The 26650-nt window shown below is 36.1% G+C and overlaps 1 protein-coding gene across 4 annotated transcripts in view; it reads right to left on the bottom strand.

Annotated features, from left to right (window-relative positions):
- Positions 1-4644: 4644 nt before the first annotated feature.
- VRK1 (VRK serine/threonine kinase 1) overlaps positions 4645-26650 on the bottom strand; it is a 46050-nt gene continuing 24044 nt past the window's right edge. For 3 of the 4 annotated variants that reach the window (XM_054275943.1, XM_054275940.1, XM_054275941.1), the window contains exons 4-13: positions 24057-24126; positions 23578-23665; positions 22072-22180; positions 21838-21930; positions 20708-20840; positions 19369-19489; positions 18435-18493; positions 17412-17590; positions 13357-13456; positions 4645-6310 (exon numbers count right to left, since the gene is read on the bottom strand). In XM_054275943.1, coding sequence (XP_054131918.1) covers positions 6234-6310; positions 13357-13456; positions 17412-17590; positions 18435-18493; positions 19369-19489; positions 20708-20840; positions 21838-21930; positions 22072-22180; positions 23578-23665; positions 24057-24126 — 1029 coding nt within the window. In that variant the 3' untranslated portion in view covers positions 4645-6233. The remainder of the gene's footprint in view (positions 6311-13356; positions 13457-17411; positions 17591-18434; positions 18494-19368; positions 19490-20707; positions 20841-21837; positions 21931-22071; positions 22181-23577; positions 23666-24056; positions 24127-26650) is intronic. The other variant, XM_054275944.1, reaches the window with a different exon arrangement.

Genomic DNA, 26650 nt, shown 5'->3' with positions numbered 1-26650 from the left:
TCCTAGCAGGCAAAGGATATACTTTGAGAGGAATATAAACTTGATTTTCAGAGATAGTAGTTATCTGCAGCCCTTGCTGGCTTCAAATAATATTTTGGGCACTACTACCTCTGAAAGGTCAAGCTTTTAATATAAACAACTGGAATTCACCCCCAAACCAGAATAGTTTCCATGCACTGAAAGAAAAGTCTTCTGGTCAGATTTAGAGAAAATCTTGGGCAGTGCTTTCACCAGAAATGGATGACAAATTTCAAATTGTTTTTAAGAGGGCTTTGCCATGAGGGAGGGAAACAAGCAATCAGTGACACAACTCACTGCCACACATAAACCATCTCACATATGAGAATAATAAAGGCAAAAACTGTTGTCAGTCTCCAAAGAGATTTATCAGGTGATACCTGGTCTAGATAAGAGATATTTTCAAATTCTGCCTCCTTCCACATTTGACTACACCAATTAAAAAGCCCAAAGCCTACAAATTACTGATGATCAGCTCTCTCAGTGACAGAGGAAACCAGTTGTTACACCACACCCAGATGTCTTCAGCACTACATTGTCTTCTAAATGTGGTGCTCTTTGCTGTATATTTTTTGCTGTGGCTATCACAAAGTATTGTTAGAAGTGAGTCAGGGACTGCACATTTGCTACTGCAGATCCACTCTCACCAATCCAAAGGAAACAGCTCCACAATGAGAGATTAGTGAGAATGTAAGAATGAAGGCATTATTATTTTTTTATAGATATATCTCTTTTCAGAAAATAATTCAATTTATTACTTAAACACTGTTTTTGTTCAAGTTTAGCAGCAGATAGACAAAATTAGCTGGAGGGTTACTTACTTTCAAGTAGATCCAGTGTTCCACTCCTCTCCTGGCAGAAAGAGAAAGCACCTTCAGGTTTTCAAGGCACAGATCGTGTATTAGTTGTGGTACGAAGTAATTTCTTTTAACATTAAGCTGTGCAATTCACCAATTCCCAGAACTGCATGTTAGAGTTTGCATTCTGAACAAAGCTAAGTATCGTCCCTTCCAGGGCTCTTTTGTCTTTTAAATGCATCCTCCTTGGTTGTATTTCATGTTATTGTGTTCTCACTGCTTCTGTATAAATGAACATATTAATCCTTAATTTCCTGGGTTTCTAGCTCCATTTGCCAAGGAAGAATTTTTCTTCTCTCAGAAGCTGCAGATGCAGATTCCCACTGTGCCAACTTCTTCCTGTCTGGAGTGGTCTGGCAAAAGGAATTAGTTCAGGAAAGTTCATAAAAATGTATTTTTTTCTTTTTACTCTTACTATACTTCACAGCTGTCTCACTGTGTTCTCATCACTTTTCTTTTGAGTATACTTATGAAAACCCATCACAGCAGCTGAGGTCTGCAGGGTTGGAAAGCTGACCTTCCAAGACAAGGGGTAGAAATATGGGAGCCAATCTTTCTGCCATCAAATGACAGCTCATCCACAGCTCTGTTACTCTTAGGGGTACTCCTGAGAAAATGCAAAACCTCAATTTTGACTTGTTGCAGCATTCTCAATGGGGGAGAAAAAGCTTCACATATAGCAGCTTAGGAAGCTGTGAAACTTGAGGGCCATTTCACAATTTCAGGTATTTGTATGCAGAACTAAATGCAAGGACATTAAAATCTGGCATGGAAGACTACATGGGCAAGATATGCAACAGTCTGAGAGAAGACAGGTTTTGGTAGGATAAGATGAAACACAGACTCCAGAATGAAGTACCAGTGCAATACTGTTTGTGATTTCATATTTAAAAACATGGCACATCCATGTAGAGAAAAATAGTTGAATTGTAGCAGCCAGTTAGAGCTTTTGCATGTTTCTAAATCCCAAACTGGTGCTGTAGAGGTACCATTCCACAGAGATAAAGAACTTTGCATCAAAAGAAGCATCAAATTCATGGAATCAACTTTCTAAATCTTCAGCTGCTGAATCTTGATAATTTGAGTGAATAAAACTGAAATGCCTATGAGTTAGCAGCAGTTGCATAAAGCTATCTGCGGTCCCAGCCAGGACTTCAACTTTTAAAAAAAAGTTGATCCCACCACATCTGCTTTCTCTCTGCCTTTGAGAAGGGACATAATGAAAATCACTTCTCACAAAGAACAGATTCCTTCTCCCTCTGAGTACCTCATCATTGTAAAGAGCCCAGCAGCCCCAAAAACAACATGGGAGGTAAAGGAATTGGTATTTACTCCCACAGAGCTTTTGCAGTCAGTTTGATGTTGCAGTGCCACTATAGGCAATGGGATCTGACTCTTGCTCAAAGAGCACGAGCTCTGTGTTCTGTTCTACAGCTGAACTGGTAAAACTTGGAAACTCTAATTGAGATGTCCCACTACATATGCTGGCAAAAGCAGATATCTACTGGTTATTAAGACACAATCTGGAGTCTGCCTCACACCTCCTACAATGAAGATACTGATACTCACCTATCATCACCTATACAGGGCACTGCAAACCATCCTTGAAACAGCTCATCAGCAACTGGTAGACTCTCTGTTAAAGCCATAGCAGCATTAATATCTGATGTCTTCCCAAAAGTAATTTTTTTTTTTAAGCAGAAAAGTCTGAGAAAGGCATTATTAGTCACAGGATGAACCAGTTAATCTCCTGTCTACACCTCAAGAAAGAAAAGAGGAGGAAAAGCTAATTTAAACAAATGCTACTAGGGATAAAAAAATTCAGACTGATGCTACATTAAATTACATAGGAGGCTGAGGTATCCAGCCATGATCTTCAGTAAAAAAGAAAATTATAGGGTCTATCAATTAGAGAAGTGGTGCTCTGAGCCTATGTGCTGGCATGCTTACAGTTTTTTTTAATGTCTGGCAGGATGTTTTACAAACTAAACTCAGCAAGATGACAATTCCACCAGAAGGTGCTTCAGATGGTTTTGCTAATAATTTTGATCAGCTGAAATGGAGAAAAACATCATTTCATTTATTTGGCTTTTCCAGAACCTGTCAAATCTGAGCAGAACCATTAATTGCCCCCTTCTACATCTCCCCCTGTCATCTTTCCCACCTTCTTCCAGAAAGGACACACTTCAGTTTATTTACTTTTCCTACAAGTATTCTGCACATCAGCCTTTGTTGCCAAAGCAAACTCTGGTCATTCTTCGTGCACTTCCTTTCTAGAAGGAAGTGCCATTTCTTGAGAATATTCATTGGAGGCTGGTACTGCTACTGCTGCAAAGATCTAAGTGCTAACCACCATATATTGGCTTTTGTTTTAATAGCCTTTTAACCAACTTTGTTAATGGACTGAATGCAATTTAGATATGGAACTTGGCTAAAATGTAGCTTCAATTGGCTATTAAAATTTAAGAGCCAACTAAGATAGCTAATTACAAAAAAGCTCCAGTGATAATGCTAAGCAGAATTAGTAATAGCAAATGACAGTCTGTCTAGTCTTATTCCCAAAGGGAAAGAAACTCTTAACTGAGAAGTCAACCAGACAACGTGCAGAAAACCTAATTGCATTACTGGTATTATGGCATTCCAAATCTGGCAGCTCACTGGGACAAAACAGTGAGAAAAGTCTGTCAAACTACTCAGGAAAGAACTGACCCCCTTCTTGATGGTAGCTGCAGCAAATATTGGGAATTTTTATTTTATATTAACTTATTGGAAAATAATCCTGTAAAAATTATCAAAAAATCACCATCTAAAAATATGTTATATCCATCCTGAATTTGACTGTCTCTCCAGATATATTAGGGGAAAATATAAACAATCTGTCTGCAAAACATTCAAGCACTAAAAGAAGCATTCTGTGCTTCATTATCAATATCCTCATTACACCATCAGCTGAAGTGCTGACTAGTTCTCCTGTGAAGATTTATCATGTATGGTGGCCACTTTGAAACATAGGTAGCGGAGTCTTTAACATTCCCTTCTCAAGCGTCTCCCTGCTGTGCCTGTAAATGTCAGTCCAGTTTTTTCACGGCTGCACGCACAGATTAGAAACAGCAGGAGAGCTTGGGAGTATGACTACAATACTAGTAAGGACACTTGTCTTCATGGCACTGCTCAAGTGATTCTTGGAATGCAGGACCCTGCTGTTTTCTAATATTTACACACAACTGGAGTCATCAAGAGCAGTAAATGCAGTCTAAAGGCAGCTTGCTTCTTTTGTGTTAGGGGCTTTACTTTCAAACGGGGATGTCAACAAAATCCGACTGCACCCTCCGCCTCTCGTGGAGTGCTGCATTTCCCCATCAGCGCTCTGCAGAGCAGAGGGAACACGTGTGTGCAAGCAGCACTGTATGTGATCCATACGGCAGCGCTGCGGGGATGATCACAGCCTGCCCTGCGCTCCTCCTGCCCGTCCCACGCCTTAAACACCACTGCAGTTACAGCCAGCTGGAGCCTGGGGCTTTGCAGTGCCTGGTGAGCAGAGACAAGCCCTGAAACAACATTCACCTTGAATAAAAAGCACCCTTTTCCTTCACAGAACACCTGCCAGGACATCTTTTCCCGGGACATCTTTGGGGTGGGAGGAGGTAAGGGTGGCTTATGAAATTCGTACCTCAAAACATTCTTTTCAAATATATGGAAATAACTGTTTGTTCCATTTGGCTTTGGTGGTGTCAAAAGAAAACACACTGCTTGAAAACTTGGAAAGTAATCAAAGGAAGTTTACTGGTAAATAAGTTACTAAAAAAAACAAAATGTCAGACAACTGAAATACAAAAGAATGACATTAACTTTGAGTATGTGACAAGGAAGAGAATACAGTATGCCTTCCTGACAATAGCTATTCAGAACAGTGTAACACACTTTCTGAACAAAATGATTAAATGAAGTCATTAAAATGGTAGTTTGATTTGAGGAGTTTTAAACATGAGAGAGGCTTTAGCAAACCTATTTTTACATCTGAAATGAAGAGAATGCTACACTTAAAGTTGTCAGCCACACTTTGCTAACACCCAGGAAGACGAGCTTAACAGTCAACAGAAATGAGAAAGCACCTCTTAAATATGGTATTCCAGTTTTATTTCAAAAAAACAGATTCCCTTGTTTCAAAAAGTAACTTCATCATTCATTCATTTGACATTTCATGCTACAACATATTTATTTAATCTCATGAGTTGCTACTCAGGCATTATACAATCAAGCAAGCTGGACATCCACACAAATACACTCTCACTGGCTCATATGGATTCCTTTTGGTTTGCCAAACTTTCGGTTGGCCTGATAAGAATGATGTTCATGCCTTATCATGTGTATGTTGCAGTAGATATATGAAAAGTAGCAGTGTTTCACACTGGAATCCAACACTAATTTTTAACTAACACCTTTGAAGAGAGGACTCAAAGCTAACCAAGGAAGTACATGTACAAAAGGATTTGGAAGATAACATGCTCCTCAAGTAAGTAAACCATTACTGCTGAGAGAAGCAGATATGAGACAATATTTCATGGGAACTAGATCCTGCACAAAGTTACTCACAATTATATTCTAGTCTTTTCCCTAATATAAAAAGAAAACCTGAGGGGGTGGTTGAGAATAGGCATTGTTTTTTAGTTGGTTCTTTTCTTTGCCCTGGGCCCTTTGTCTGAAATTCTGGTCTCTTTCTTTCCAGAGAAACTGTGAATAATTGGAAAAGTGATAGAAACACAAATACTATGCAAAAAATGGCTAAAATTCAGTACCTGTCTTCCAAAGAATTAAATGCATTTTATATAAACTACAATGGAAGGACATGATTTTTGCCTTATGTCCTGTTTTTAATTCAAACACTTGTAACATATTTAAAAGTTATTTATGCTTTTTCAGATTTCATCTCAGTGTGCATTTAAGTGACCACCAATATGACTTTACTCAGAACTGTGAGAAATCAGATGCAACACTGCTGTTTCTTATACAGTATCCATAATGAAACTAGTAAAAAAGGCTTCATCTCTACATTACAAAACAGGAAAAAACCACTCTTTTAGTTTGCCTTAAAGACATGAATTCATGTATATAAAGAATAAAAATGCATCCCCACTTCACAAGTTGGTAAAATTTTGCATTAGTATTTACATGTATATAAATTATGCAAATATTTTAATAAAACATTTATTCTTCAAAAACAGGTACAAACAGCAGTCCATGTTTTTACAGAACTCATCATTTCAAAAGGAAAGAAAAAGATTCCAGTGCTACCAACAACAACAAAAAAAATTCAGAAATGAGCCACAGAGCAACTTAATTTGTTGCTCCATATATTATTTACTTCTTGACTCTCTTTCTGGTTGCTGTGCTTTTCTTTGGTGAGGTCATCTTCTCGGTTCTGGCAGCAATTGCATCTGCAATTCAAGCAAAACAAAAACTGTGTGTTAAATAAAATAACAAAAATAACAAAAACAGACCACAAGAAAAAAACTTTAGTCTTTAAAAGTATAGCTCAAATCAAATCATTTATTGAGCTTCAAGTGGGGATGGGAACATGCCACGGACAGAGGAGAAATCTTCAACTATTTCTGGACACTGACCTTCTCCTAAAAAACATGTTGTTCAGCTCAACTTCTCCAAGAGTATCATCACATGGAGTTGAGTCATTTTTTTAGCTCATCTTCACCAAAAGAATTAGATCCTCTACAAAATCTACACCCCTCCTTCCTCCCCATGTGCCAACTTTTAGTTTTATAATGCTTTCCAGTACTAAGCTATTTTTTGGACCTGGTGCTAAGCTCATCCAGCTCTGGGATCACAATTTAACCCCAGACAGTAACTACCTATCATGCAGAGTTCATTCACTCACTCCCCCTCCCTTCCCAGTGGGAAGTGGAAGAGAATTGGAAAAAGGAAAAAAATCCCATGGGTTGAAATAGGAACAGTTTAATAATTACAATAAAGTAATATATAATAATAAAAAAGTAAAGAGATTAATTATCACACATGCAAAAAAACCCCAACCCACAAGTGATGCACAATACAAGAGCTCATCACTCACTGACTGATGCCCAGCCTGACCCTCAGCAGTAACTGGTCCCTTCAGCCAACTCCCCCACTTTATATACTGGGTATAACATTCACTCTGGCCAGTCTGGATCAGCTGGCCTGGCTGTGCTCCCTCCTGGCTTCTTGTGCATCTCCTCACTGGCAGAGCACAGGGAACTGGAAAGTCCTTGACTTAGGGTGAGCACTGCTCAGCAACAGCCAAAACATCTGTGTTATTCTCATACTGAATCCAAAACACAGCACTGCACCAGCTACTACAAAGAAAACTAACTCTATCCCAGCTGAAACTAGGACACTTAGCAATAAAATCTGGTCTGGTATTCTCACAGTTTAGTGAAATGTGGCATCTTAGAGCATTCTGAATGGAGTTCATACAAGGGGAAGTAGAAGAAAAAGAGGTGAAAAAGAAAGGAAGATTTCTATTTGGCCATGTCAGTTGTTGAATCAGCTCAGCTACCAGTGCAACTGTGCCTACAGATTGAAGCCATCACTTGACAATATTTTATTAACAAAGGTAAGGCATAATCCCATCTAAATAAGACTCCTAGTAAAACAGGCAGGCAGGTTGTTCAAAGAGACCATACCTAAAAGCAATAATAAAAACCTCCCTGCACTTTGATTCATGCCTGCCTACTGCCAGGAAAAGGAAGGAAAAAAAACATCACTGCTCATTTCTGTGAATCACATTCAACTGTAGTCACATTGACAAAAAAATATTACACACAATAAAAATTTCTACCTTTTTGCATGTACAGTAACAATGAAGTATTTTTTATCTCCTAGCCATGTAATGATTTTTTTTTCTTCTTAATCCTAAATTCCTCCTTGAAGACAGCATGCCTAACTACTTCAGTTCTTGCTTGCAAAACTATCTATAATTCCACAATCCATGTCAAGTGTACAGGTAAAGAAAAGCAAAACTGAATTTCATGGAAGACCTGAAGAAAGAAGCTGCTTGCTTAAGACAAGCAGTCACTGATCATTGAAGCTCAATGAGTAAATTTGGGTGAATCAAGGAGGCAGAGAACAATGCAAAACAAAATTTTACAAAAGAAACCCAGCAGTACTGTGTGTAGTTCTGGGCTCTGTCCTACAAGAGGTCTGAGAACAATGGGGAGAAAAAGTGGTTTCCCATTCTTTAACAAAAACAAGAAGAAAACATTGAATTCAACTAGTTTATCTGAAGAAAGTAAAAAAATAAAAATGGGAGACATATGATGTGCAAAAGGTTGCTGCATGAATGTGATTTTCATGCCCACAGTGGCTAGAACAACTACTAAGCTTAAGGGAAATTCATATTAGGTAATAAAAATATTAAAATACTCCCCCTTATTAAATCCTTTGTAATAGTAAGGACAGTTAAGTATTACAAGTGGTGTTGACAGGGAAGTTTTAGAATAATCATACAGCATTAGCATCTATCAGGATTAATATCAAAATAAATTGATTCGACTGGTGTATAGATCTCTTCTTGATGTCCCTTCTCATCTGCCAATTCTACATACACTGTTTTAGAACTCCACAAGGCTTACAACTAAGAAATAAAACTGTGCTCAAGTAAAAAAATTAAAATTTTTATAAAATTACAGAAGTTCCTTTGGTAAAAACAAAACCACTACTTTCCTGTATAAATTGTCTCCTTTGATGAAAAGGAGGACAGTGTGAGATTAGGAAACATGAAAACACCGCAACTGAGCAGATAAAATCAGGTAGGATTTAGGTGACTTCTAAGTTACATCATAGGTTAGAATATCTGAAAACAGAGCAAATATCAAATGGGAACTTAGGCCAGGATGCAGCATTTAATGAGTTAAACACCAACAATCTCCAATCACTTTGGGCAGTTTGAATATGGAGCTAATGAAGAGATACTTTTCTTTTAAAGAAGATAAAAGACAAAATCTTCTTTTAAGAAGACTGTAAGAAGATGAAGTCTTCTTTTAAGAAAACTCCTCCTTCCTTTAAGGAAGAGTCCTCTGACAAGCTCTTTCCCAGTTCAGCCAGGGAACCCCTACATAACTGAAAACACCTGGTGAATAACACTTCTCAGACCAGCATTCTTCAGTGCTCTGAAGCTGCTGAAGAAATTACAAGGGCAAAAAATAGTAGTTGTGGTTAGTTGGCTTTTTCTGTTTTCACAGCAGCTCTTTTTCTACAAGAATTCAGAAATACAACTCAGGAAAAAAAAGCCAGAAGAATGCAAACATGGACTTGAATTCCAGTAAATACATGACTGTGGGGTGGGGATGAGAGAGAAAAGTCAGTGAAATTGTGGGATGGAGCTTAGCTTTAGCTACTGTGTTCTGCCAAGTACCCCCTTTCCTGCAACAAATAAAGCAAATACTTTTCATATTCTCATAAGGAAAAACATCAGAACACAAGAATCTATTATTTATGACTTTATGCCTCTGTATTTCTTACAGATAACATCAAATATATGAGTGTTCTTTAAAAAATTTTCATATAAAATTGTTCCAGATGAAACTGAAACTGGTTTACTTCTATTTGCAAAAATTGCTTCACTGAAGATATTTCAAAACACAATTGTACATAAACAGAAATCATTTGTCCCATGCAGCACGAGTCTGAAATTAACCTTCCCCTTTGCCACACAGCAATTTGCAGGAGGGAGACAGTTTAATTCAAAACATTACTTGCAATCTTGCAAAAGGTTAGTTCCCTGTAAAAATCTGAGTCACTGTAGTATGATTTTTCTTTCCTGTAGAAAAATTTCACTTGCAAATTTTATATCTGAGTTTGAATTGCAATACTTGTTCAACATACTGCAATTCATCTTCAGGTCACAGAAAAACAACCAAAAAGCAGACAAAACTTTTTTTCTTAAATTACTTAGTTCTACATGTAAAGTCATTTTGTAAAACCTTGCACATGGAAAATTTTCATTACAAGATGTTTTGTTTTAATACTTTTTATTAGCAGCAGACACAAGAAAGTCCCATTAAACATAAAAAGGGAACATAAATTACTTACATTTTATATGTGCTTAAGTGCTAGAAATGATCTGAAAATATTGTACAGAAACAAGTTTAAAATATAAAGGTAGATTTTAATAAAGAACTGTGTTCCAAGCACACACAGAAGTACACAATAACACTCCAATATTTTACATGTTGGACACTAATTTTTTCTCTTTATTATGATTAGTGACACATGTTCAAAGTAACTCTCAATGAATTTGTCACTAGCAAATTGCAGAAAAAAACCCTACTATTCACAAAGAACCACAAAGATAAATTAAATTTAAAGCAAATCTATTTTAACCTCCCTATCTACAATATTTAAAATTCTTTAACATTAAAAGCACCTCCTACCACACCTTTTCTAAGTTAAATAGCTTTTGAAGATCCTCAAACAATTCTTTCTTCCTCCTCCTACAAGTCTGAAGGCTCCCCAGCCCCAGCAGACTTCAATACTGGCAGACTTCCTATGGCCACTGAGCACCTTTGGGAACTCAAAATGCCACAGAGCTGATCAGGATCTTTTGGACTGGACCAGACAAACTGCACAGTCAGATGTGGTTAATGCTGATGAGCTGAACAGCAAGAGAAGAGGCTGCAAAGCTCTTGCCACTGCTTTCTGTTGAAACATTTATGAGATGTTGTTTGAATACCTGAAGAGCGACCACCATTCCACGATATTTATGCCCCTTAGAAACAAATAATACAGAATTTCAACAACTTTTAAAGCATTGCTGTATGACTCAACCTCAAATTGTGCAACTAAGAGGCATCAAGAAAATATCCATTTTACTGAACTTTGGGGTTTTTTTTTTAAGTTACAGGAAAAACCATTTAATGGAGAAACAAGTCCATGGTAACACAAAACTAGTCAGATTTGGAAACACAGTTTTAAGTATTTCTATAATAATCAGACCTTTTCAAACTATAAAAGCATCAGGATCCGAAACTATTATGAAACATTTGCTCTTTCCTTCAACACTGGTTTATGAATCATGTAATAGTTGCTAAAGTTTTTAATTCCAAATTTGGAGAGAATCAAATGAGTAAGAACATGTATCACATTTCACCTGAAAGCATTTTATATACTCCCTCCACTTGGTATTCATTAAATTGAGTAGTGTAAAAAGGTGAAATTAGAGCCATTTCATCTGTAACTTTATTGAACTAGCAAGTTTTTCTCATTTAAGCTTATGTTGAAAATCTATACAGCCTCCCAAATACCTTTACTTAGTCTCAAAAAAACTCATTGTCTACAAAAAGCTGAAGTTACCACCTGATTGCAATTCTTCAAGTTCTTTTCCATCTCCTTCTATAAGAATTTCAATTTACAATCCCAGGAAAAACTAGTATAGTATAAGAAAAGAAAGTATGTTCTGCACATGTGTATCAAACCACAACCAGAAAATAGTCAAATGTTTTGAGTATTTTGTTAAAAAGTCTTAAATTATATATAAAATGCTGAAACTGTGTCAGCATCATATAAGCATAAAAGCTAAAACTGTCAGCATCATTCTATTGCTTTGAAAGAAAGTATAATCCAATTAATACTTTTTCAGCCACTGACAGACTAGAGAATTTATAATAAATTGAAATCAATAAGTAAATACACATTCAAAAACCAGAAATAATCACTGGCCTTAATGATTAAAATTCTATAATATGAACAGCTGAAAATGACCAAAGCAGAGTCACCTCCTGGAATAACATTATAGCTTCATTCCTTGTACTTTGTTCCATACAGTTTGAATAGGTATACCAGGGTAAATCCAGAACTCACCAATATTATCACTGTCTTTGAAAGTTTACAGTTTCCCATCCTGCAATACTCCATCAAACCATTTTTAAACAAGAACATTTGTTTTGGGGTAGACTTCAGTCCTACTGCTTTATTTTTAGACTATTTGACCACAGACAACATCTGGTATTTTACTTAAAATTATACATCAAAAATTCTTTAGGAAAAATATCTTTGCTATTCAGTTCACATAAAGCAGTTTAACTGGACACTCATCACCAGCTTTCCCTATACAAATCTATTGAAGATTTCTCACATTGGATTTTCAATAATCCTACTTTATCTGTCCATGACTTTTTCCATACTGCACTGAAACTATGCCAAATTATGTTGAAATAATAGCTTCAGCATTTTCTATCCTTATAGATAATCCTTTCCTTGACTTTAAACACGCTTGCTTTTGGAAGCTGCTGCTGTTAGCCCTTGGCTTTAACACTCTGTGTAGAGGAATCCTGAGGAGTCAGCATGTTCTAACAGCGAACTGGACAAGACAGGAGGACAAAAATGAGAATGAGCAGAGAATGAATGATGGCAAAATGAAAATAAATTGGTTCAGCTACCAATTTTTATCACCAGCAATTCCACCAGCTTTGGGCACTACTTAACTGGAGCATAGTCCTTTCTTACATAGAAAGTTGAAATATTTTAACTTTACTTAACAAAGTTAATCTAAAAAGAAACTGCAAAAGATCAAAAGCACTTGAACTGCTAAAGGTTCTGTTGGGTATTTTATGTGGCTGGGTTTTGGTAAGCTGGGGTCAGCTTCAGGGCTAGCCTTTGTGGGGAGAGGCCAGCTGCTCTCCTGTGCCTGACACAGCCCTTTCCAGCTGGCTCCAGTACAAACCCACTGCAGGCCAAAGCCTCAAAATAAGCCCATTGTAGGCCAAAGCTGAGCCACACTTGTTTGTGGCACCTCTGTGGAAAGATTTAAGAAAGGATAAAAAAAAAAAATCACTGAACAGGTAGAAAGGGAGTAGCAGTGCAGGGAGAAGAGTGGGAAACAGCAGACAGAACACCAAAGTCACAGGTGGAAGTGGTATTCCAATTCCTCAGAGCACATATTTCCTGTAGCTCAGGAAGGACCCAGAATGGAGGATATCTCCCCTGCAACTCATGTGAGAGCCCAACATGGAAAAAACTGATATTCCCTGAAAAAATTGGACCATCTTTTTTTTACCCCTGAAAGACTGCAACCCAAAAGAGAGAGCCCACACTGGAGCAAGGGGAAAATGTAAGGATGAAGGAGCAACAGAGATCACAGCACACTTCCCCTTCAGGACCCCTGCACTAAACAAGAAGAGTGGTAGAGTTTAGGGTGAAATAGGTTGAGCTTGGGGGAAAGGGAAGGGAAGGAAATGTGTTGTTTTACTGTTTATCACTACCCAAATTTATTTTAAATTTGCAATATATTACATTTATTTTTCCCAAGTTGAGTCTGGTTTGCCCAAAACAGTAAACAGTAAAAGATTTCTTCATCTTTGTTTTAATTAATGGGTTTTCTCATCCTATTTTCTCCACTGGGAAGGGGAGCAAGTGCTGTGTGAGGATCTGGACTTTAGCCAAGGTATCCTGCCACACCAGTACATGTGACTGTCAGAACAATCTTTTGACTTACTTGAAATAGCAGCTTTCTTTTTCTTGGGACTTCCTGTATCTTCCATTTTTGCCTCAGTGCTCTCACTCGCTGCAGCTGCTGCCACTGCCTTTCTTCTTTTCTGTAAAAAAAAAACCCACCAAAAATTAGCAGTTGAACTCAAGAGCAAGAAAGATCATGTCAAGCAGACAATATCCTCACAAGGTATTCCCTTATATTATATATTATAAAATGTCTTCAGTCATAGAAAAGATGTATTCCTGTATTAACACAAGAATACTGGTACTAATCTATACACAATTTGAAACAACACTTCCCCAGTCTGCAGATCACTTTAGCAGCTGAAATTTTGATTTAGGAAAACATGAGGTGTTGTGATCATAACCTGGGTTTTTTTTATCTTACACTGAATAAATGTTACAAAAAGGAACAATCTGAAAAACTTAAAAGAACACTTAACATTTTATCTCAAGTTCTTATTAATTGGATTTTCTAAAGAAATTACACCACATTAAAGCCAAGTTTGTTTGGATCCTTGCTTTTCAAGGCTTTCTTTGCACAGCTCAAAAGCAGCTAATACTCACTGACAGTACTTTTTTTTTTTTATACCAACCATGGGTTCTGTTCCAAAGGGAGGTATTTGGAAAATCTGAACTCTATTCAAGGTACATTATCTTAAAACCCCTAAATGGACAGAACTCTTATTATCTGTGTATCACAATTAATCTTGTTATTGCAAAGTATTCCTGAACTAGTTATGGAAAATCATTGCTTTAAAGCCATGATTTTTGCAAAAGATGAAGTGACCTGCATTGAGCATACATGAAAAGCATTGAACACTGAAGGAGTTTTACTTTTCCTTCTTCTTAATTTATTTATTTTTTAATTGTGTGAGACTAGAGCTTTACTAATACAGCTTTAAAAGTGGCTACAACTTCACACAGCTCACAGGAGAAGGGGAGAGTGCATTACATCTTTCCTTTCCAAAGTGTTGCTTCATGATTACCATCTAAACCCTGCTGGGCTGAACAGATTGGTTCGATAATTACATACAATAACTGCAGTGGGCAGGTAACCCTCAGCTGGCACAGGGCAGCTCCCCTGTGAGAACTTCCATATGCAAACTGCACTGATGGAGTGCATTAGGTACATCTTTCCTGCCGGTGCACAGGCCTGATTACCGCCAGCCAGGACTCCAAGGTTAGCATGTCAGCAGATTTGTGATGCATTAGGCAGGAATAAACACAGACACTTTTGTTCATTCTGACCAAAATTAAGGAGGACTATTTCAGCACTGTACTGCTTTTATATGAGAGATAATGCATCCCTCCCGATTGTACTAGGAAACATTTTAAATGCTCATCAGAAAAACAGATATTCAATACATATTACAGAAAAGCAAAATACATTTATCTTGTTTCCAAGCTTATTTAATAAAAAGCGGTTTCTTAATCTTGATGCAGGTGAATTACATAGCAGTAGAAATCAGGCAGCATTCATCTGACAAAAGCAACACCTGCACATCTGAACCTGAACATTAGAAGGAACTACAAATCACTAAGATCTGTATTTTTCCAGGCTACTTCACTCCCAATATTTCCCAGACACTCTTCGGCACTGAACAACAGTAAAATGTGGTCTTGCTCTAAATTATTTAGTCAAGAGCTTGAAATACTTCCTTCAATAAATGGTACTGCTAGCTTCTTGTTTGTCTAGAACTACTAGAGAATTCCACACTCACAAACTAGCATGCTTAATATAAAGAAAAAAGAAAAGAAAAAAAAAAGGGAAAAACCTCAAGCACATCTGTGGACTATGTTTCATTTACTCATACATCTGGGGAAACTTGAGACATGATATAGAAAATAAAATGCTAACTTTTAATACAGCAGACATCTGAGACTTTTACCCAGATACCAATACTGGAGAATGACAGATTCCAGAACAACCATGTTTATATGTAACATGTAAATGCCCACCATGGCTCAATTAGCTGATAGCACAGGAGAATCCTACAGTCTAAGAAGGTATTTACACAGATGCTAGAAATATTATCTCCTAACTACGAAACACCATAACTTTGGAATGTCAAATAACACTGTTTTAAGAAAATATTATGGTAGATTGCACCAAAAGCAATGAAGAATAGGTGTGTTAAGACCTGCTGTGATTAAAAGATAGTAGAACCAAAATGTCATAAATATTTTGTGTTAGAGGTCACAATATTCTCAAGGGTGGATGCCAGACTGCATTTTTCTTTTTCAAATTAGGGATTAAGTATGTCAAACAAAATTCAGCAGGTGATAGAAGATTCTGGCTTTCAGAGGCAAAATGCTACTGATCAATGGCAAATATATTTATGGAGAATAGTTTTTAATGAAGTTTGGAATTTGGAGCTTATTTTTAAAACACTACTAAGTCATCTTCTACCTTAGCCTATACTGCAGCTGTCACAGGCCTACAAAACTCAACACAGAAGGAAGAGTCATCTGTTCTGGTGTTTGGTCAAAAGCAAGAATGTTATGATGCCCATCAATCTTATTCTGTCCAGACACCAGCAGTAGCTGGCATGAAGTAGCATCAAGTCCACTGAAATATGAAGCTGACAGCTGAAAACACTTACTCAAGTGGGCCAGTGGCACTCCCTCTTTTATCTAAGTGCTTTGTATTTGTGACAACCAAGTAAGCTGACCATGCACATGGTTCTCAAAGTATATACAAACAAGAGAAACCCAATGAAAAGGCTTACTTCTTTTTGCTTGGAGGTAAAAACATATGGAAAAGGGTTATCCCACCCTTTGGAAATGGTTTTGACTGATACAGGCTAAAAAACCAAGATTTTTGAAGTTTTTATTCTATTGCAAATGTGCACCAGACATCTCTGCTGGACAAGGACATAAAAGGTCACAGATGTTGGCCCTGCAGCAGGCCAACTTATTCAGCAAAGAAACCAGCCAACCATTAAAGAGAAATTATTTTTTCCCCAAAATACAGGTCACAAGCCATATCAAACCACAAGGGGAACAGAACTTATGCTGTCAAACTCTCCTTTTGGAGGGACTTTTACACTCAGTTCAGCAGGAAATATTAGTATACAGATCACAGCTGTATGATTTTAGCCAAAATAATTACTGGGAAAAAAAATCTAAGAAATGCTGAACATGTATCTTCAGAAGACTTTAGAATCCTACAGGTTTTTTATTTCCTGCTTTTCCCCCATCTTTAACACACTGCTGATCATGCCAGTAAGCAATGCAACATACTTGTACTATTATCCTGTATAATAATTCTCAGTTCCCTGGTTCATGCTAAAGCAATCAGCAAACTGCCAACCTGCTATTAACAAATGTAAATAAAGAAGTAATAAATGCAGTTTGAAGTAGAAGATGATAATTACTGTCCCATTATGTGACCACTTTTTTATGGGTATAAGGTGTTTAAACATACACTTTCCCTAAAGCTTAAAAAGTCCGTAATGCCGTATTCAAATTGGAATTCAAGTCTAGAGTTTAAGGCTTCTTAAATACAAGGAAGAAAACACCCCTAGCCTACCAATATAGTTAAGACTCAAAAACAACATATTAGATTAGTGAAATCAATATGTGAATTCCAGAATCAAATACTTGGCATAAAGACGTATACTTAAAACTAAGCTTTGTACTAGTCAAGGAAAGGAAATTAATACAAAACAAAAACTAGACTAATCTTATATATACTTTGATCCATCTGGAGTTTTACCAATTTAAAGAAATAAGTAAATTAACCAAATTAATGTTCAAACATCATTATATCTAAGTATACAAATTTTCTTATTCAAGGTATTATCTACTATAAAAGTACCTCTATAAACATCATTCTGTATAAAGTTTTATTAACAATAAGTTAGTTATTATTTTTCTAATTAAACTTAACAATTAGTTAGGTTTAATTAGAAAAATAATGTGTGCAACTAGGACTTAGACACTTCACTATTTAATTACTTGCTACTGGATTAAGTTATGAGACCTACTTCCAACATCACTGACTCTTACTCAACCAAATGCAATAAAAGATGACATGAATTTTGAGAGTAAAACCTTTTGTGCAGGATTTCTGTCAAAGTCTCCATTTTCAGCCAAGCCAAAGTCAAGCAAACCATCATCTTTTTGTCCAATGGCCTTGAGACCTTGCAGAAGTATTTCTCGGAAATGCTGATAAACAGGTTTCTCTTCATAGCTCAGTACCTTCACCTTTTCCATGTATTTGGCTATTTCATCTAAAGAAATGGCACCTCCAATTAATTTCTATTTGAAAACATTTTAATCATTCACTTTTACTACAAAAGAGACAGAAATTATGCACGCACTACTTATGCTATTCTTGAAATGGTTATTTATAAACTCATAATCATTATGTCTTTACTACACATTTTAGAAAAAAATTATACCAAGGTTCATTACCCAGTGATGACAGCATCACTGTTTTCTACATGTTTATTGCAATGAAGAAAACAGTCAGTCGTAAAAAACCCTAATAGGCCAATTTTCACCAATGAATGCTTATTTACACAGTATTTCTTATGTCTATATTTAAAAATGTGGAAAAGGAAATTCAATGTTATCTCAGAACTTCATCAGTTCAAGACTGAAACATATACTAAATAATACATGAAACATTAGACCACTGAAAAAACAAACAAGTCACACTTGAATGAGAAAACTCTTCTGATCACAAGGAGTGGCTAAAAATAACTAAATAGTAAGATCCCAGGAAAGTGTATTTCTAATAGAGTCAGTTTAAAAATAATAAATAATGTACTCAGCAAATCACCTGTGCCAAATAGGAACAATGTATACTTCAAGGCTGCACTGCTTCTTAAATTTCCATACCTAAAATTCAGTTGTGAAAAATCAATTTGCACATCTCATGTTTGAAATGAATACTGGGCTACACCAGAAACACCACAGTGTCTGTAGTGTACAAAACTGCACCCAAAATGAAGTCTAGACTTCTCTTAAGTAACAATCTAATTCATGCCACTTTGCTGTTCCTGATTGAAAGGAATAATTAAAATAGGTAAAAAGTTCAGTAAACAAGTATTTTAAAATAGCTCCTCTTACCTGGTTTATTTTTCCCAGGAAAGCATTTGTCCATCAAAATGGAAATATTATCTCTACATCTGAAAAACAAAATTAGTCAAAACTACTGTTTCTTTTGAATTTTCAATCTTGTCCTGTTCTTATAAACTATTTAAGTACCCAGTTTGGGCCACTGTCAGACACAAGAAACACTACTGCATAAGCCTCTGTTATGACTTAGCCCAGCCATTTGTAGGTGTGCAGCACATTTCAGAGCCTGATGAATGCCAGATGAGCCATCTGAAACAGCTTTTGATTCTCAAAGGCAAGTAGAAGACTGAAGAAAAAGAACTGGTCCATTTTCAACCACCACATACTGATGCTAAGGAAGCCAAATAACAAATATTTGTTAATGAGACAGAAACTGCTGCACTGGAACAGCTCTCTTCATATTAAATATGTGACAAGAGAAGGCTGATCTGGGCTGAGGGGAAGATGAAGGCACGTTGACATTGAGGCTGAAGGACAAAATGAAAAATAATTTTAAAATCTCGTAACAGTAGTGCTCTAGCTGGAATGATATTCAAAGACATTTAAGACTCCCCTTTAGCCTTCACTTTTGCCACATGCATGAGAGCATGGTGTTAAAGAGACTCACACTCCACACTTCTCTTCCTGTAAAGCACATCTGATGGTTACCTGCATCCTGCTAAGAGTGCCTTTGGCTTCACCATGGCAATTCTAAAGTGCCAATACTGCAGTGGAAAAATAAACATCTCAGACATGCAAAAGAAGCCAGCAGAACAGTACAAGTGAAGTTTAATTACATGTCAAGGATACATGAGACACAAAAGGAAAATGGGAGGTATATACAATAAGAGCAGCTTACCAAAAGGGAACATACTCAAAGTACAAAGCATTTCCACAGAAAGACATTTTCATTTTCAAAAGAGAATGAAAACAAACAGCTTCTCACCTGATTTTTGAGTCCCTGACAAAATTTGGATCTTTCAAATTATCTTCCCATGGTAGATGGCCACTAAGCCAATGAATCATACAGTAACCCAAGATCTCCAGATCACCACGTCTCGATGGTGCTACATATAGATGCACATACAGAAAAAACAACCATAACATTAGTTACTAAAGCACACACAGTTTAACAACAGTAAAAATTTATACATTTTTATGTTAAGACAATGCTAACACTACTTTATCTGTTACTTATGTCTTTATTTTAGCATGAAAGCTAGGAAGGAAAAAAATATTGTTCCTACATCTGGAAGGATCACTTCTTTTTCAAGCCCTTTATCAACCTCTCCTATTCAAAGACATGACATGCTGCAGTTATCCAAATTTGGGAAGCTTTTTAAGTACTCAGGTTGTGGAAAAAATAGAACAAGTTAGTGAAGTGATTGACTTTCAGTTCAAAATAGTTTTTACTTCCCTTCATCTATAAAAAGGTAAAAGTGCTGAAACCCCCACCTCCCCCAAAAAATATTCTACAATGCTGAATTATTTTATGGGGCCTGAAAACTGAACAAAGGACTGTATGAGATCAGATCCCAAAGCCTTCACAAAAAAAACCCACCTAAACAACCACAAAAAAAACCCCACCAAAACAATTCACATACACAGTGACCACAGACTACACCAGAAATATAAATCAGCAGATCAAGTTGTCTTTGGTTCTGTTCAGCTTTAAGTATCCTCAAGTATATAATCATTTTCAACAACTGTTATTTTTGTAGAAAACACTCTTATGCTAATAAAGCAAAATTTAAGAAGTAAGAAAATGAAATTGATTTTTACAATAAATCCTCAGTGATTAATCAGACATAAACCTGTCCTTTACATATTCAACCTTTTCTCACTTCTTGTTTTTCAATGTTCAGTGACTATAGGCATAATTAATTAATTAAATGACATTTTTTTGAGTTAAAATAAAAAATACTTTCCCATCGATAACAGCAACTATTTTTCTCCTAAAAGCAGGACCTATTTTTCTATCAAGATCTACCAAGCACTATTCCATTTATACTTGGTTAATAAAAAGCAGTATGCTGAACCTTATCTTTATAAATTAAGGAGCTCTTAACAAAGTTAACATTTAAAATACAATTAGTAAAATTTAGTAAATAGAAAAAAAAGAAAAATGCCAGCATAACACATGAAGAAAAGAAATTTGAAAAAAGGAAAAGTATGTTTTTTAGAATCACAAACCTGGTTTGTTTATTTGCTGCACTGAGTTTTATAAGTCCTCTCTTTATAAAAAGGGATATGCAAATGCCTATTACAGAGTTTTACATCCTTACCCACACCCTTGTGTGCATCAATACTGGTATATTCCACAGTTCCATCATGGCACCTTTTAGGATTTTCTTTATATACTTTGTGAACTCCTTCAGGACAGTACCGGTGGGCAAGTCCATAATCCACCAGGTACACCTGGTAATTCCCACAAAGCATTAGAAGGTTAAAGAACCATAAATACAAAAAATACACAAATAATAAACACAACTCCCAACCATTCTCACAACTTCTTTGAAAGTATTAAGAATGGCAAGTTGTTCAACTGTGAATAATTCTCAGTACTTTATTAAACTTAACACATATGATTTGAAAACAATGTGTCAGTTAGGTTTCATTGTTTTCCATAAAGCAGTCTGATCTGGGAGTCATTTCTTGCTTGCTACAGAAGGCAAGTACAGTACAATAGTTATTACCAGTAAAATGAGATTTTAGAAAAGAAAAACAAACCCAAGTAACAAGCAAAAAAAGAAGTAATGTCCATAGAGTTATAAACACATTCACTGTGCTACCCTCTTTAAAGTCAGCTGACCCATTTGAACAATAGTGCATACTACTACTTCTCAATCACAACACAGTTACTTTAGGAGAACTGAAATTACTATTTTACATCTTTCACAAGCTAAAACATTTGAGCAAGAACAAATCCATAATTTGAATCTTTAATATGCATTGTTTGAATAGTAAAGAGATTTAAAAACGCAGAAAAATGAAAGACTTCCATAAATCAAGTGGAACAATCAACACTGTAAAGACCAATTTTTCCAAGTAACAGAACACTTATCTGATGGATTTCTTGAACAAAGCAGAGGTAACAATGCAGACAGGCAAACATAATTTACCAGTGTGCTACATAATTTTTGGCTTCCACCTGCAAATACCTGTTTGTGAGTCAATTTTTTAATCTCAAGAATTTCTCTGGAATACTAGTTAGGCCAAATAGTCAACTGATAACTGTCCAGAAAAATGCAATAAAAAATCACAGAATATTAACTAGATATAAACGTCAAGCAAAATAATGTTACCATATACATTCTTAAAAATGAGCTTCTGCTAGATTTCACAGGTTCAAAACACTTTCATTGTTGTCAAATAGAAGGTTTAAAACATGAGGAGTAAAATTCATTATAAATACCTGATTAGGGTTCTTGTAACTCAGAAGGAGATTTGAGGCCTTGATGTCTGCATGCACATATTCATGCTCATGGACATATTCCAGAATATCAAGCTATCAAAACAAAAGTCATTTAAATGCAATACCCAGCTCTGCCCACCAGAGGACCTGGACTCGGCACAAAAGTGGGACTGAACAGAGACATTTAAACAGGGAAGATAGATTGAGAAAAAAAAATGTATTTTTTAAACTTACTACTCTCAGGCCTAATTGTAGTACAGTTTTATGGGGAAATTGTTTTGCATTCTCTTCATACATCTTCTGAAGATCTCTGCCAAATCGGTCCATTATCATAAATCGATAGCTAAATTCAAGGAGGGAAAAAAAAAAATCAAAGCCAAAAAACTAGCAATTTTTATTTCTGTGTTAACTGTGATTGAATTTGTCTCTCTCAAAAGAAACTGTGGGGAATACTTGAAATACAGCATTTTTTTAACACTGTACATCAATTCTTACCTTTTTCACATCAGCTAGTCAAATGGTCATCCATCAAAAGAACTGCTCTATATTCTAGTTATGCAACAAAATAACAAGTGCTCACAGAGGAAAGCATCCCTACTGTAACTCACTATAGGCAAAACCAAGCATCATCTACTTACAAAAATGCATTTCTTAGATTTTTAAATAGCTAAGTGATTTAACATGTTTGTGTATAATGTTCCTTTACTGAAATCTGTTGCAAACTTTTTTTGACCGATTGTTAAAAACAAAAACCTCTCACTTGCCAGAGGTGTTCTGATATTCATTGCTATAGCCAAACTGGTTCTAGAACTAGGAGAGTTCATAGTGATTATATTAAAGAAATTCATGCACTAAACACTGAATGCAAAGTCACTTTTATTTGCAGGATTAAAAAAATGCTACATTCATTTTGCTATCAAAATGAATTTTGTTTTTACATTAGGTTAGTTTTACAATTGAGGATCTACTGAAACTGGTATTTCTGACGTACAAAGGCACCCACACTGACTGTTTTATGCCACACATAAAGTGAGCCACACAAAGCAGCCTGACCTACAGTAAGCTGCCAGAGAACTATGAAAACTCCTCTGCAGCACAGCTGTTTAAAGAAGGGCCACCAGGAAACAAGGACTATTACATAAGCAAGCATTAGCATCAACGGCCAAGTAACAAACACCTTTCCTGGCATAGAACAATACTAAAAACTATCCTTAGACTTAAAAGATATTTAACATGAGACTAGCAGTTATTCCAGCTCACAGATTAAGCCAGAAAAAGCTCCATCCCTATGGAAAATAGAAGAGATTTGAGAGAGTATTAAGTCCTTAATATCTGTGAGTGAAAATACACTTTAAGTGCACACAACAAGAAGAACTTTACTCATATTATTCCAGGACTTGTACATTAGAAATTCACTTTCTTTTAATTACAATATAAAAAGGTTCTAATCCACATATACATAAAGAGCATCATTATTTTACAGCAGTGTTCACAACAAATGAAATCTCAATTATAAACACTGTAACAAACACAAATAGGAGTTACAACCAGAATACAAACAAAATATACCTATTTATATAGTCCCTAAACATACCCTTGCCAAGCATATGAAAATTTGTAGCAGAAGTTAACAACAAGAAGATAAGCAGAAAATAGACCTTGCAAAATAACTTAGGCTTAAAGAGATAATGTTTGTGGATGAAATAAATGCCAATATATGTCAACAAAAGATATATTCACCTGTTTCCATCTCTTTCATGCAAGCCAGAACCCCAATATCTTGGTACACCTAAATATTTCAGTTTATGGGACTTAGTCCACTTCTGAACTGAAAATACAAATAAAGTTAAGTTCATGAATTTGCATGAGTAAAGACTTACATAAAAAGGGAGTAGTCACATCACTTACAGTTTCTGCATACCTGTGAGCTGCTTATTTCATGGAAATGTATATGCAAAGTATGCAGGAACGTTAATCACATATCCATTGTAAGGATAGAGATGCAACTCAAGTTTAAATTTAGACAATACTACCAACAGAATTACAAACAACTTTTTACCAAAATCCTCTAATTTACTGTATATCTGAATTCAATTTCAATAATTTAAAAATTATCTTAAAATTACCTAAAAGTATACTCAAAGTTTAATCTTACTTCTACAGGCTCTATTTTCATATATGGCTGTAGGTCATTAAAAACATTTTAACAGACTGCTTACTTTCATTTGGCTTAGCAGCTCGCATGTAGAACCTTAACTCAGTAAAAAGAGGTCCACTCTCGCTGGGTTCCTTTAAGACAATTTAAAATTCATTAAAAATTGCTGTGTTAATGCCTAATAATTATTAAAAGCTGAAGCACATTCACCCTATAAAAACATACTCTTCCTCAAATGCTCTACCTGATGCTAACAAACTCAGTAGAATATCTTCTTATTATAAAAGAAATTTAGCTCCAAAAGCTGCTTTTATTATAACTGGCTTGACATTAAGAGTATCAAAAAATACTGCCCCACAGCAAAAGACAAAAGAAATCAACTGAAATGTATAGAAATATTAACAATTATTGGCAGAAGTTAAGCAGAGAACATTAAACAACATTATCTCGGATTCTCCAGATTACAGCTGGATTGCATCAGTTGTAGTAGCCTTTAGTGATTTTAAAATAACACCTAAAATCATTTAATGAAAAAAATCTTAACAAAAGTTAACCTCTTATTGAACATAAGGCGTTTTGTTCCCTTCATACATTAGTTTACCAAGATAAAAATAACAGAGCATTTCAAAATTTCTCTAAATTATAAGAACTACACCTATTTTGATTTCAGAAATACCTTGTATTTAGTACATTTCAGTTCCATTTTTAAGGGACAAAACTATAGGAACAATGTACTACAAGTAAAGTTCAAGAGAGAAATTCCTGTTAAAACACCAAAGATTTTAAATACTGCAAGAACAGAAGATGGGCAAGTATCTTGATTCCACATTTCCAGAACATGGTAAAGTAAAAAAAAATTATCCCAATTCTTGTCATTTTTGAGTAACTCATTTTGAGATGAGCTTAAGCAATTAATTTTTGTCTAGTTACTCATAGATATCCAAATCCATTCTCTCTCTGTGAAAATACCCGTTTTGGAACATCCTACACTCAAAAAATAAAACATACGCAATTACTGGCAAAGAAACTCAAGAATAATACAATCACATGACATTAGATACATACCAATCTTAAATGGGTTTAATTTTAACTTTTAAATGCAGATGTGATCCAGCCAATTGCTACAGGCCAGAGTGTAACACGGAGCTAAGAGAGGCTCACTGCTGTCCAGTGGCACTGGAGCAATGCAGAGCTCAAAGCGCCCTGACCATGGGCTCTGGAACATGGGATACGCTGGGAGCAGATACCCCCAGCTGGACCTTGGGAGAACACACTGGGAGCAGATACCCCCAGCTGGAACACGCTGGGAGCAAATAACCCCAGCTGGAACACAGGAGGACACACTGGGAGCAGATACCCCCAGCTAGAACACACTGGGAGCAGATAAACCCAGCTAGAACACACTGGGAGCAGATAAACCCAGCTAGAACACACTGGGAGCAGATAAACCGAGCTGGGACACAGGAGGACAGACTGGGAGCAGATACCCCAAGCTGGAACATGGGACACACCAGGAGCAGATACCTCCAGCTGGGACATGGGACATGCTGGGAGCAGATACCTCCAGCTGGGACATGGGACACACTGGGAGCAGATACCTCCAGCTGGGACATGGGACACACTGGGAGCAGATACCTCCAGCTGGGATATGGGATATGCTGGGAGCAGATACCTCCAGCTGGGATATGGGATATGCTGGGAGCAGATACCCCCAGCCTGGGCACCACTCCTAGGCCTGGACACTCGATTACAAAGCTACTGCCTGTCTCCACCTCCCTTTCTCCAGCAGCACTGCACTGATAAACAATGGAGCCAAGACAGCTTCCTGGCCTCTCCTTGTGAGGAGGAACCAGAAAAAATCCAAAGCCAAAGAGCAGACAGTTTGTGTGATAAACACACACAAACTTTGCTACCTGCAAATTTACTTTCACAGTTAGTATATTTATCCACAATGGATAATAAATCAGTAATACAGAGATTATATATGCAGAGAAGAAAGGTAAAATAGATTCTCCTATTTTTTTTACTTGACCTATTCACTTGATTCTGTATAGCATTATCTATCAATACCCTAACTTATTACAATATGAATTCTCATATATAATTTTCATTTAATTTACATGGATTTCAACAATGTTGTTTTCCTACTAAAATACAGAAAAAAAAAAAAAGTAGGCATTAAGAGTTCTTATATTATTTATCCATAAATAAATTATTCCAAAAAAATTTATGCCTCCGTGCCAAAAATTTATATCTTTCTCTGGTCAAAAAGAAAAATCTGCCATCTTATCATGCTTGGAGAATGGATAAATGATTCAACCATAGACCAGATCTTTATGTTGACCATGAAGGTGTTTTCCCACAATACCATTAATTCTACCTACAGATTAAGAAATGCATATATTTGATGCTAAAAAAAGCTCTCACAGCATCCACTATTTGCCATAATAGTTCAGAAGGAGTGCAAACACAAATTTCTACAGCTTTATGCCCAGGGTCATTCTAAATACATGACTTATAAAAATGAATTTAAGGTCTTATTCAAAAAGATAACATAATGAAAGACTATAGAGTACATGTCAAAACCTAACAAATTTCAAGGAGTGTTTTAAGAATTCTGATCTTTTTCAGTCAGCAATGTAATGAAGTGTAATTAAA

The sequence above is a fragment of the Melozone crissalis genome, unplaced genomic scaffold, assembly GCF_028551555.1.
Source record: "Melozone crissalis strain CALT ecotype California unplaced genomic scaffold, PUWL_Pcris_2 ptg000018l_1, whole genome shotgun sequence".
Lineage (NCBI taxonomy): Eukaryota > Metazoa > Chordata > Aves > Passeriformes > Passerellidae > Melozone > Melozone crissalis.
The sequence above is the reverse complement of the archived record's forward strand: the minus strand, read 5'-3'. Positions and strand labels throughout refer to the sequence as shown.